General features: G+C 33.8%; 1 protein-coding gene across 1 annotated transcript; it reads left to right on the top strand.

Annotated features, from left to right (window-relative positions):
- Nucleotides 1-610: 610 nt before the first annotated feature.
- Nucleotides 611-3,212, top strand: LOC145136993 (trans-cinnamate 4-monooxygenase). The gene is made up of 3 exons (XM_079071131.1): nt 611-1,463; nt 1,745-1,878; nt 2,462-3,212. The coding sequence occupies exons 1-3, from the start codon at nt 679-681 to the stop codon at nt 3,058-3,060; spliced, it is 1,518 nt and encodes a 505-aa protein (XP_078927257.1). The 5' UTR covers nt 611-678; the 3' UTR covers nt 3,061-3,212.
- Nucleotides 3,213-14,777: the final 11,565 nt, after the last annotated feature.

Consider the following 14,777-nt stretch of genomic DNA (forward strand, 5'->3'; position numbering starts at 1 on the left):
TTTAATGGCTTTCTCTCGTGTTAAACTCTTTATCGTTATGTTTATTTTTTTTGAAAAAATAAAATTCATGGATGGTATGATTGACATTACTTCCTAAATGATGTATTAAATGTAATAAATTGACAACATCTTAGGTGACAACCACACAAAAGATAATGTTTGAGACATAAAATATCACCAGCCTAAGTAATTATTACCTATATGTTAACCTTTTTAGTATAAACTTTGGGATTTGATAATTAAAATAAACTCTAAAATATATATGTTTTCTATTTTTATTGGTTTGTATTATATATTAACAAAATAAAGAACCGAATTATGTAATATTGTTCTAAAATTTGATCATTATTTAATTATAAATATAAATACTATTACGTCAATTTTAGACATGTATTTTTTAATTAATATTATGTATTGACTTTTGGTTGGGTAATTTGCTATTCTTGTTATAAAAATCAAGTTTATATTGTCACGGAGTTGGAAGAAGAATTTGCTAGATTTGCCGTCAAATTCGACTAACGCCGTCAATCGTGTGTTATTGACCAACTCCACGTCTACCTACCCCCTTCTAGCTATCTATCCTCTATATAATAACCTTTCTCCCCACCAGACTCATAACTACAAAATTGCCTGATAAACACCACCACTATTCACCGGCATCGGCCACCAAGAACCACCATGGATCTTCTCCTCGTAGAGAAAGCCCTCATAGCTCTGTTTGCAGCCATTATTGGCGCAATCTTTATCTCTAAGCTACGTGGCAAGAAATTCAAACTTCCTCCGGGACCCATTCCAGTTCCCATTTTTGGTAACTGGCTCCAAGTTGGTGATGATCTCAACCACCGGAACTTAACTGATCTAGCCAAAAAATTCGGTGAGATCTTCCTCCTTCGCATGGGACAGCGCAACCTCGTTGTAGTGTCGTCGCCTGACCTCGCCAAAGAGGTACTCCATACCCAGGGCGTTGAATTCGGGTCTCGAACACGAAACGTCGTGTTCGATATATTCACCGGAAAAGGACAGGACATGGTGTTTACAGTCTACGGTGAGCACTGGCGCAAGATGCGACGGATCATGACGGTGCCGTTCTTCACCAACAAAGTGGTGCAGCAGTACAGGCACGGATGGGAGGCTGAGGCGGCTGCGGTTGTGGAGGATGTGAAGAAGAATCCAGCGTCTGCGACGGAAGGTATTGTGATCAGGAGACGGTTACAGCTCATGATGTACAACAACATGTTTAGAATCATGTTCGATAGGAGATTCGAAAGCGAAGATGATCCATTGTTTTTGAAGCTGAAAGCATTGAATGGTGAGAGGAGTCGATTGGCACAGAGCTTCGAGTATAACTATGGCGATTTCATCCCTATTTTGAGGCCGTTTTTGAGAAGTTATTTGAAATTGTGTAAGGAAGTGAAAGAGAAAAGGCTTCAGCTCTTCAAGGACTACTTTGTTGATGAAAGGAAGTAAGTATTTCTTCTTCTTCGACTCTAATTACTTCGTGATTTGGTCACTTTCAGAATTCAAGAACACACATGTCACATCTGTGATCAAATTTAATATTACAGATTCAAACACTCAATGATTCAATTTCGAGTGATTTGATTCAATTCGATTCAAACACTGATTCTAATCCAAACTACCCTGATTCAATTACGAATCCTTTGATTATTAATTGCTTGTGGCATAGATTCTGTTATCTAGACTCCTGGAGCTAATTAGTGCTCAATTTTTGGGGGTAATACAGGAAGCTTGGAAGCACGAAGAAATTGGACAACAATCAACTGAAATGCGCCATTGATCACATTCTTGAAGCTAAGGACAAGGGAGAGATTAACGAAGACAATGTTCTTTACATTGTTGAAAACATCAATGTTGCTGGTATGTCTATTTGGTCTCTAGTCTCTTTCATCATCTAAATGTCATAATTATGTTTGATATTCATAAACCACCTTATGAACATTAAACATTAATTTATCGGAAAAACTTTAGTTCAACTTTCTAAAACCTTCTATTAATAGATATCATGGTAAAGAAAAAAGTTATTTTACTACAGTAATATTTCTTTTTTCGATTTAATAACTAAATAAAAGATTGTGGATATATCAATTAGCCCATTTTAAACGACTCTTTTATACTTTTTGTTTTAGTCGACTTTTTTATAATACGAAGTTAACTCGAATCAAATTGTCACTTTTAAAGTGTCCCCAATGACAGAAAGTTCATGGCTTTTTATTGACAACTTTTATAGATGCGACATAAATAAACGTCAACATCGGAGTTAATGATACATATTTTATTATTACAAGTGGTCTTGCACCTAACACATCTTGAAAGCCGTGCCATATTGAAGTGGATCCAATCTTGGATTCCACTTTGACTATTTCATATTAAAAGCCAAAATCAAAATTCTTCAAATCAAAATTCATGTTTAATTTACTTCACCATTTTGTTTATAAAACAGCAATCGAAACTACTCTATGGTCAATCGAATGGGGAATCGCCGAGCTCGTGAACCACCCTGACATTCAGTCAAAGCTCAGGCACGAACTCGACACGAAACTCGGGCCCGGTGTTCAGATCACCGAGCCTGATGTTCAGAACCTCCCTTACCTCCAAGCAGTCGTCAAAGAAACCCTACGTCTCCGCATGGCGATCCCACTCCTGGTCCCACACATGAACCTCCACGATGCCAAGCTGGCGGGACATGACATTCCGGCCGAAAGCAAGATCTTGGTCAACGCGTGGTGGCTAGCCAACAACCCTGAACAATGGAAAAAGCCCGAGGAGTTTAGGCCCGAGAGGTTTTTGGAAGAGGAAGCAAAGGTTGAGGCTAACGGGAATGATTTCAGATACTTACCTTTTGGAGTTGGGCGTAGGAGCTGTCCTGGGATTATACTGGCGTTACCAATTCTTGGTATTACAATCGGGCGTTTGATACAGAACTTTGAGTTGTTGCCACCACCGGGACAGACTAAGATTGATACGAGTGAGAAAGGTGGACAATTTAGTTTGCATATCTTGAAGCACTCGACTGTCGTTGCTAAGCCACGGTCCTTTTAATGAATTTTGTTTATGTTTTTTGTTTTGTTAACCACGTGTTAGAGTGTTGTTGTGTGATGTGGAGATTTTGAATTTGATTTGTATATCGTTTTCTTTACTTTGTATTTGTAATCATGATATACTAATAAGTCGTCACACACACGTTTTATGTATTCGGGGTTCTCACAAACACTTGAAAAATGAAAAACGTTGATAACAAGTAAATGTGTGAAATGAGTGGGTCGAAGAAAATGGGTTTGACCGGATGATCATGTTACGTATAACAATTGGTACAAGAAAATTCTATAAAAACCCAATTTATTATTATTAAGAGCGCAAAATCATGGTGTTATTATTTTATAAAACCGTTTTATGTTATGATCAATGCTTAAAGTAATTCTTCATACGACAAACCCTTAAGAGCTCATTAAAGCATTCGTGATAGGAATTTTTTCACTCCATAAAACTTGAAAAAGCTAATTGAAGAGTTTTTTCAAACTTAAAACTTTTTCAATGAGTTTGTTAATTAATATGTTTTTGGTATAAGCTTTTCTAATGATTCAATAGGTTCCATAGGTTTCAACAAATTACAACTTACACAAGAGTCCTTAAATAATTAGTTGAAAAAGCTCCGCTAGTGTGGTTATAAAATGAACTATTTTATTTTAAACTTTTTCTCATAAAAAACTCTATTAAAAATCTCTTTTTATTATGGAAAAATTTCAGAAAAACCCAACGTATTTTTATCAAATGTTTAAAAAAAACAATTATTATTTTTCAATGTACTAAAATCCTTATATTTTCTGAAGTTCTTATTTAATATTTTCTGACCATAGAAAAACCTAATCTATTTTCATGAAAGGATTAAAAAAATAATTATATATATATTTTAGTGCATTTAAACTCTCATATTTTTTTGAAATTTTTTAATCTAATGAGTTGTAACAATCAAAACGTTGAAAATCGATTACCTAGCATTTTCGGCTATCTAAAATTTACCGAGCTCAATGTTTTACATGATACATTTAAAAAAATATATATAAGGGTTTTAACGAAAAAAAAAATATAGTGGTTTTTTAAAGACTTTAATAAAAATATGTTGGGTTTTTATAAGATTTTTTCTTTTACTATAGATGCTCTTATCTTACCTAGGATATTTTAGAAAAAGTCAACTTATTGTCCTCCTATACATTAAAAAGACAAAATTGCAAAAATGGTCCCTATGGTTTGTCAATTTCTGTGGGTAAGGTCCAAAAAAAAGTTTATTAGCAAAAAATGTCCCTATTTGATGGTTTTGTTGCGGTTTTGGTCCCAACCTCGTTAAGTTTAACAACATGGCTGTTAACTTTTGACAATTGATAGATTTACCCCTGGGACCATTTCTGCAGTTTTATCTTTTTACCAAACTACAACGACCAATTATGCAATTTTTCTTTTTCATTTTATTGAATTATTATATATTAATTATTTTAATTACTTTTTTCTTTTTAACTTTTTTCTTATTATATTATTTTTTATTGGTTTATTATATATTAATAAATATTATTTTTAATATATTATATTTATATATTAATAAATATTACTTTTTTATTATTAATTTTTTGAATTTTTTTTGAATTTCTTCTTTATTGCATTAATTATTTTTTATTGGATTATTATATATTAATAAATATTATTTTTAACGTATAATATTTATCTATTAGTAAGTGTTACTTTTTTGGATTATTAAATTCATTTAATTAATTTTTTTTTAATTTTTTATTTCGTTAATTCTTTTGATTGGATTATTATATATATTAATAATTATTATTTTTAATATATTATATTTATATATTAATAAATATTACTTTTATTATTATTTTTTTAATTGATTTTTTTAATTTCTTCTTTACTGTATTAATTATTTTTTATTGAATTATTATATATTAACAAATATTATTTTTAGCATATAATATTTATCTATTAGTAAGTGTTAATTTATTGGATTATTAATTTCATTTAATTATTTTTTAAAATTTTTTTATTGCATTAGTTCTTTTTATTGGATTATTAATTTAAATTTATTATTTTTATTTATAATAAATAATATTTATTTAATTGTTTTTATTTTATTTTAATTTCTTTCTTTACTGTTTTAAATAAAAATATCAAACACTCCGGGTCAGCTCCTCCATTCGTTGCATTTTACCATCTTGCGTCGTCGTATCATCTCGCTGGAAATCATCGATCATCGACTACAGTCGGCCATTCTCGACGAAAACTACACCAGTTGACTACCCATACAATATGAAATAAACCCCAGAAAACATACTTCCTCCAGCCGACCATTCATTACAGATACCACCATCGATGATGATATTGTTAGATCGAGGGTTTTCAAACCACCATATCCACTACAGGTGGTGAAAAAGTTGTAGAACTCGTTATTCGGTACTCGTTTGGCCGACCTCCGAGTAATGAATACTCAGATTTGGTAATTCATGTAAAAATATTTTTAGGGAAATTATATATGTCAAAATCATACGTTAAAATCATAAGTTTATTGAAATATATAACAAATTTAGATATATGTGAATACACAAAAACTAAAATACACACGATGATCTCACTTCGTAAAGAATTACTGAACTTATATATTTATATATATAGTAACAGGGTTGGAGACGGCCCTATAGTGGTTTGTTGTGACTGAGTGGTAGTGGTGGTGTTGTCCAAAATATGTTAACTTCCAAATATTTAAAATAAATTAGAGAATGTGGGGTGGGTGAGATTTTTTGGTATTTTTATTTGAAACAATAAAGAAAAAAAATTTTAAAAAATAAAAAAAATAAAAACAATTAAAAAATATTATTTATTATAAATAAAAATAATAAATTTAAACTAATAATCCAATAAAAAGAACTAATGCAATAAAAAAATTAAAAAAAATTAATTAATAAAATTAATAATCCAATAAAGTAACACTTACTAATAGATAAATATTATATGTTAAAAATAATATTTGTTAATATATAATAATCCAATAAAAAAATTAATGCAATAAAAAGAAATTAAAAAATTAATTAAAAAAATAATATTTATTAATATATAAATATAATATATTAAAAATAATATTTATTAATATATAATAATCCAATCAAAAGAATTAACGAAATAAAAAAATTAAAAAAATTAATTAAATGAATTTAATAATCCAATAAAGTAACACTTACTAATAGATAAATATTATATGTTAAAAATAATATTTATTAATATATAATAATCCAACAAAAAAGAATTAATGCAATAAAGAAGAAATTCAAAAAAAATAATTAAAAAAAAATAATAATAATAAAGTAATATTTATTAATATATAAATATAATATATTAAAAATAGTATTTATTAATATATAATAATCCAATAAAAAATAATACAATAAGAAAAAAGTTAAAAGGAAAAAAGTAATTCAATTATTTAATAACTCAATAAAATGAAAAAGAAAAATTGCATAATTGGTCCTTGTAGTTTGGTAAAAAGATAAAACTACAAAAATAGTCCCAGGGGTAAATCCGTCATTTGCCAAAAGTTAACAGCCATGTTGTTAAACTTAACGAGGTAGGGACCAAAACCACAACAAAACCATCAATTAGGGACTTTTTTTGCTAATAAACTTTTTTTTGGACCTTACCCATAGAAATTGACAAACCACAGGGACCATTTTTGCAATTTTGTCCATTAAAAACCATTATGAATTTATTTAGAGTAAATTACTTGAATGGTTCCTATGGTTTGAGATAATTTGCACGTTTGGTCCATATATAATTTATGTTTTTAACTCGGAATGTCCCTACAATTTGTTTTTGTTGCGCGCTTGGTCCCTGTCTTACCTAAAAAGACTATTTTGCCCTTGATTTTTTTAATTTATTTAAATAAGGTGGGGTAAGTAAGGTGAGGTAAGGTGAGGTGGAAGTGGGGTTGGGGTGTGTTTATTTAAATAAATTAAAAAAATCAAGGGCAAAATAGTATTTTTAGGTAAGACAAGGACCAAGCGCGCAACAAAAACAAACTGTAGGGATCTTCTGAGTTAAAAAAATAAGTTGGGGACCAAACGTGCAAATTACCCCAAAACATAGTGTGACATCCCCATTTTCACGGCCAGAAAAGACCGATTTGTTTATGCTTTATTTTGAAAATCAGAGTGTCTTTTAAAGAAATGTATTGCAGAAGTTGTTCCCAGAAAAACATGATAAATACGTTATCAAATCATTTCCGAAGAAATGTATTTTATTCATTTTTAAAACATTAGGATGTCATCGTCAATACAGAAACATAAGCATAAACAGAACTTACATTCATTTACACTAGTGATCTACATCTCTTTTAAATCTCTCAGTGTAAAGTAGCTTCATATCGACACATGTGATACAAATAAGCTTGAGTGGGTCAGGTTGAGAAACCTGGTGAGTACATAGGGTTTTCAACCCACAATAATATAATTATTATGTTTAAACATCAAACAATCAACCCGATTACCCATCCCCATTATCTTATTTACTCTTAAGGATCTACCCTAAGAATCAGCTATTTCTCGTTCATTTATTCCTAAGGAATATGTACGAAGTCCATCGTTGTCAATGACACAGCTGTCAAGCACAGCTGCTAATTTTATCATTTATGCGCAACTGCCAGAATAATGACATTCTCTATGAGGCGCAGCTGCCGGTATTGTCCTTTAGGCGCAACTGTCAGGGTTATCTCGTTTATTGACAATATCGTTTTCGAGAGTCCATTCGCAATACATGTCAATGGGTTTTTAGAGTACACCGGTGAACACATCGTTCACAACACCTACATGTTGCGAGCCTGCTAGTGTTCCACTGGACTGTCTAGAATAATTCGTGGTTGTCATCCATACTCTGCTAGATGACGAGGCCAACACTTGGGTAAAAGGCTTCTCTCATTGTTCGCCTGTCACCCTTATCCCATGGTCTATATCACCTCTCATCTCATCATCCAACTCATATTTCATCTACCCATATTTTACCCAACATATTTCGTAGATATAAAATAGATATACAGTTTAAATAATTTAAAACATGTATAAAATCGTTCATCCAATATAGACAGCAAGTATTTAGACAATATGCACAGATAGCACGTAATTTATATAAAATACTTCATATCTATGTGTAAGATGAAAGTAACTATGCACTCACTTGTTAAAGTGATGATTCCAAACTTGGGCAGCGCTTCGCTTCGAACGATTCTATTTTACTTTGACGAAACCTAGCATTATTATCGTTAAGTTTTAGTCTAATCTTTATTTCGACTAATTATTAGTCTAGATTCATCATTAAATCAAAGTCTACTTTCATGATCTATCAAGTAAGGAACAACCAGGTAGTATCATATCGGAGGTAGGGTCCGTTTGGTATATGAAGTATACTGTTTGGAAATCTCACTTTAAACACCTCACTAAATCATAACATAGACATCATTCCCGTAAGTAGATCAATCACTATAACGACTTTGAATCACTGATAAATCTTATTTATAGGTTCATAATAACGATATTATATTTAAACAAAAGCTATACTTAAGGTAGGGTAAGCGTATCTCACTTACCGGGGGTTTGGTTAGGAACCGGGCTCTGCAGGGGCAGAACTTCCGAGCCGAAAGCTCTTCTTCTCGGAGCCTTCTAGCGCTCCGGGACTTGATTCTAACACCTTGGAGGTGCTAGGGAAAAACCTTGAGGGTTTGGGGGTGTTTGGGAGAAAAGAAGTGGATAGGTGTGAAGAAAATGGGAGATTTGCGCATCTATTTATAGGTTGAGTTCAGTGCGAATGCAACGCGTTCCCTAGACGAACACAGTGCGTTCGTTGCCACGTGTCGCCATCTCATTCCAAGCCGTGGGGAAGAAGGTGTGGCCCAGATTGCGCCACGTGTCACTCCCAGATTACCCCAAAAACTAATTATCTTCTAAAATCCGTAACTTTCGCATACGAGCTCCGTTTTTGACGTTCTTTATATCCACGCGTAGGAGGAAAAATGATCTACAACTTTCGTTTAGACTCTGTCGGCTAATTTTGATTTATTTTTAAAGTTATATTTTTAACAGGCCGGGACAGGAAAAGTCCGTTAAAAATTCATAACTTCTTCATCCGACGTCTGTTTTCGTCTGTCTTTTTACCGTTGCGCTACTAATAATGAGATCTTCAATTCTCATTTAGGTTGCGTCGGCCAAAAACCGCTCGATCTAAAATTCGAATTTCGGGTTGTGCACTGTCATGTCAAATCTTAGAAAAATCATAAATTCCTCATACGAAGTCAGATTTGGGCGTTCTTTTTATGTACACTCTCGGTTTAACGTATACTACAACCTTAGTTTAGATCACTAAGGCCAAAAAGTCCTCTATCGTAAATTCACTATTTACGTTTCCCGGTGCCGTGCCGGTTTTGCCGTAAAACTTCGACCGGCCATAACTTCTTCGTTATAACTCGGATTTCGGTGTTCTTTATATGTACAGAACCCTTGTAACATATACTATAACTTGGTTAAGATTAATCCTTCTAAATAATCTTCCATTAAAAACTCATTTTTGATGCTTATCGTCTCTAAATTGACTAGCCCGAAGCTGCGGGAGTTACACATAGGGACCATTCGTGTAATTTACTCATTTATTTAACACACACAAAAAAAAAACTATTTTATGTTCTAATCACGTCTAAAATAATATTTTATAATTAGCAAACCATTGAGAACTGATTACCTATCAGGCGGAGACCATCTAGCTATTCATTAAGAAATGCCTAAAATGCTTGCTTTAAGCCTCGTACGAAAACCCCACATGCACCTTTCACCCCTCGAAAAATACCCCGATAATGAAAGTCAGCGCCCTTCGAATGGATAATGGGAGAAGGTTTGAAATATTGTACCCGTCGAGCTTTTTTCGATTGTTCCTCCTAGTTCGAATACAAAATTTTGTGGTATATCGTATAATAAGATCAAAGCTGCACGTAAATCTGACATGACATTATTAATGTCGTTTATAAGCTTACGTAAAAATCAGAGGTCAAATTCTAGTATACCACCAACTAGCCATTGACATGACTTTCTTTAAGCGTTTAGAAAGCACTATGGTTTTATTGTAGTTAGATCTAAGCTAGACTTGTCCCAGAGGTTTGCCGATAGGAACGACCGTCCAGTCTTTTATTGGGGTCTAAATTTTTTAAGGAATTAATTATATATATATATATATATATATATATATATAGGTGGAATAATTTAGAAGTAGTTTATTATATATATTTGTATTTGCCATTCAAATATATATATATATATATATATATATATATATATATATATATATATATATATATATATATATATATATATATTTCACCATAAGAAACTATTCACCAAAAAAATTATTTATCGTTGCCGCTTTGCGCGGGTCGACATCTAGGGTGTGTGTGTGTGTCTATATATATATATATATATATATATATATATATATATATATATATATATATATATATAGACACACACACTAGATGTCGACCAGCGCAAAGCGGCGACGATAAATAATTTTTTTGGTGAATAGTTTCTTATGGTGAAATAATTATTAGATTTTATTATTATTAGTTATTATGTAATAATAAATTAACATTTTTAATAAAATATTTATGTTTATACCTTATATTTATATTGTCTGTTTATACTATTGATGTAAATTAATTAATATTTGTGTGTAAATAAATTTATATACCTGAATTTAATATTTTAAAATTTTCATTTTCTCCAAATTGAATTTCTTAATTACTTTCCTTAATTCAAATATTTAAACTTTTGACAAGTATTAATGATCTATTTATGCATAATTGATTCGTACACAAAGCTTTGTAACTTATACCTCTTAAAATTCGAGATATGACTAATATGTTTTATATATATATATATATATATATATATATATATATATATATATATATATATATATATATATTCAGTTATTGAATTATTATTAAAAAAAAAACTTGATGAAAAGGTCTTTTTTTTCTCTCGTCCCGGACCCAAAATATGTTTGAAACGACTCTGATCTAAGCTAATGAACTTTATCAATTTTTAGTTGTAATATCTATTTTTCTTCATCGTGTACATATTTTTTATAAATTTCTTTTAATAAAATATTTTGTTGTATACCGACAAGCGCCGGTTGGACCTGGAGTTTCAGGTATGGGATATGGTTCTCCTGAGGGTGTCACCTTGGAAATGTGTCATCCGGTTCAGGAAGTAGGGCAAGCTGGGCCCCCGGTACATTGGTCCGTTCAGGGTTTTGGCTCGGGTGGGCCGGGTTGCGTATCGACTGGATCTGCCATCCGAGCTTAGTCAGATCCACAACATTTTCATGTCTCCCAACTGCGGAAGTGTTTAGTGGATGACTCTGTAGTTGTGCCTTTAGAGGATATTCAGGTGGACGACCGCCTGAACTACATTGAGAAACTAGTGGCGATTCTGGATTGGAAGACAAAAACCTTGAGGAACAAGGTTGTGCAATTAGTGAAGGTGCAGTGGCTGCACCGCAAGGGGTCAGAGTGGACATGGGAGCCAGAGGAGGAGATGAGGGAGCGTTATCCAGGATTATTTGAGACAGCGGACTTCAAGGACGAAGTCCGAGACAAGTGGGGGAGAATTGTAACGCCTGGTTCCTAGTATGTATTTAACTTACAATTATTCATTTTTTTATAGCAAATCAACGAGTTGGAGGCCCCAAACTCGTCGAGTAGAGATGTTTTGGACCGCGCGTTTTGGTGACCAACTCGACGAGTTGGGAGGTCTTAACTCGACGAGTTAGCTGGGTAAAATAAAACCCTAATTCTAGGGTTTTGCACCCTATTTAAACACCTTAACCCCAAGGTGTTGGCCTCATTTCCGGCCTCAACTTTCCTAACCCTAAATCTCGAAACCCTAAAGCTACTTTGAGTGATTGTGAGCCATTTTGGGTGTTTTTGGTGTGTGTTGAAGCCATTAGAAGAAGGAAAAGCTTGAAGACACAAGAAGGAGCTTATAGATCCAGAATCCTTGCCTCATCCACGACACTTTTCTGGTATAAAGCTTGAACCTTGCCTTGTAGTTGCTTAGATCTTCTTTTAGGGTTATTTTGTTTGGGTTTTGTCCAAATATCATGGTCCTTGGGAGTTGGACGTCCCAAATGGATTAACACTTCAAATCTAGGGTCTTGATGGGTTTTCATGGCATAAAGGTGCCAACTTTATGGCCATGGAAGTCCCATGCAACCTTTAGACCATCATTTTGGCCTTTTGGAGCTTCTAATGGCCATGAATGTGGAGAAAGCTGGAACTTTACGTGATCTTTTTTCCCTAGAGTCCAGATCTATAACCTTATGGTCTATCTTGTAGTTTTGGTGGTTTTTGGATTAAGACTTTGGCCTTTTTGGGTTAGGGTTTGAGCTTAATCTCTTTAAGAAAGGTATTAATGGGTAAAGTTGGAAACTTTACCCTTTTGGAGGCATTTCTAGTCTAGATCTGGAGTATAGATTGTATATCTGAAGAATAATGGCTTAATGCATTAAGAAGGGTTAAAAGACTGAAGAACTCGACGAGTTGTATTGAGAAGTCCCGATTCTGTTGAAAAGGAAGAACTCGGAGAGTTGGAGGAAAACTCGACGAGTTGGATCGCGATATCATGATTCTATGATTCATGGAAACTCGGCGAGTTGAAGGGCAACTCGACGAGTTGAGTCAACTTGGAGCGTTGACTTTGAATTTGACTTTGACCAATGTTGACCCTTAAGGGGTTATGAGTATGAAGGGGTACTAAAGGAAATCTTTTATGTTTAGGGGATTGAGTTGGGTTGATATTCGGAGTCGGGGACTGTTCAACTACTTTGTAGTATTCGAGGTGAGTTACCTTCCCTGTATAAGTGGGTCGAAGGCACCAATGTCGGCCCACTAGTAGTTGTTTATAGTATAGAAGATTGTCTTTGTGATAATTGTCTGTTATGCCATTATCTGTTAAGATTTATATGCTTGTATGCTATGTTATTATGTGGTAGGGGTAAGAGTGAAATAGATCCTGTAACCGGTTGAAATACACCGGAGGGTAGGTCGGGCACCCAGATATGCCTGAAAGAGTAAGTCGAGCACCCAGATATGCTTGACAGGGTAGGTCGGGCACCCAGTTATGCCTGACAGGGTAGGCCGGGCACCCAGATATGCCTGACAGTATGTGACTATGTGGTATGATGGGGGAACTCACTAAGCTTCATGCTTACGGTTTTCAGTTTTGGTTTCAGGTACTTCTTCTTCAAAAGGAAAGGAGCAGGTATGATCGCAACACATCACACTATGATTTTTCCGCATTATGAGATTCTTGGGGATTGTACTATGATATTATTTTCCTATGACATGTTGTGGTTTTCAACACTTGGGTTTGATTATGATATGGATGACACTATTGATGTTTTCAGACTACCGTCTTTATGAATTACTTAATTAAAAATGAAATTTTTGGTTATAAATTTTGGGATGTTACACTACAGTTCCTAAGGCATCCCTCTACTAACAGATAACTGAAGACTAGTGGGCCGACATTGGTGCCTTCGACCCACGGTACAATGAGTCAAAACTCACCTGAAATGAATAAACCCGAGAACACCGCGATACACTCCCTGCTACTTTGCTTGCTCCCGCGGATCCACAAGCATCAGAACCAATAAAATCTAAATCACCAATAAAAAACCCTCAAGTTTGACCTAAAGTCGAACTTGGTCAACCTTGGTCAAAGTCAAAATCAAGAAAAGTCAACCCTGACAGAGTACGCCCCGCGTACTCGGATCGTACGCCCTGCGTACTCGAATCGTACGCCCCACGTACTCAAGATCCAGATCGGGCTCCCCTCAGGCGTACGCCCGAAGTACTACAGTTACGCCCAGCGAACACAATGGCTTAACAATTTCGTTTTGGGGGCTTAATTCCTTAAGACACTACGTCTAACTTTCAGTCTTAACCTCAAATGGCATCCCCAACCATAAAGTTTCCAACTTTATGGTTTTACATGCCTAGATCAAGCCCAAGGACAAAACCCTAACTTGTCTTAACCACTAAAGCTCTTAATGGCTTGCATGAAGGAATCTTAGGGGTCAAGGTCATATTTTTATGGCTCAAGACATGGAAATACGTCCAAAAGGACAGCCCAAACATTCCATAACATGTCATACACAAGAAAGACCATATTTGGGACAAAAGTGTATATTTTCATCATGCAAACTAAATATAGCAACTTATTCATCAAGGTGGGAACTTTTTACCTTCTAAAGATGGATAATGATACAAAACTATCATATCCAAGCTTGCTTCTAGCTTCCAAACTTCACCAACACCTTCTTCTTCCTTTGGAACACACAAAACACACAATCAAGCTTCAAAATGCAAGAATGGGGCTAGGGTTTACAAGCGAAGACGTTTCTAAGGATGGAGGCTGAGAATGGGGTGGAGAAAGGAAACTTAAGGATCAATAAATAGGGTCCAAACCCTCAAGAGAAATCAAAGAAAGGAAAAACAAAAAATAAAAATGGAAGAAAGAAGAAAGGGAGACCTATTTTCTTTTTCTTCCAATGAGAGAGAGAGAGAGATGGAAAAACAAAAAATAAAAATGGAAGAAAGAAGAAAGGGAGACCTATTTTCTTTTTCTTCCAATGTGAGAGAGAGAGAAATGGAAAAACAAAAAATAAAAATG

Source organism: Lactuca virosa, chromosome 9, assembly GCF_052849685.1.
Source record: "Lactuca virosa cultivar CGN04683 chromosome 9, Lactuca_virosa_CGN04683_v6, whole genome shotgun sequence".
In the NCBI taxonomy this organism is placed as follows: Eukaryota; Viridiplantae; Streptophyta; class Magnoliopsida; order Asterales; family Asteraceae; genus Lactuca; species Lactuca virosa.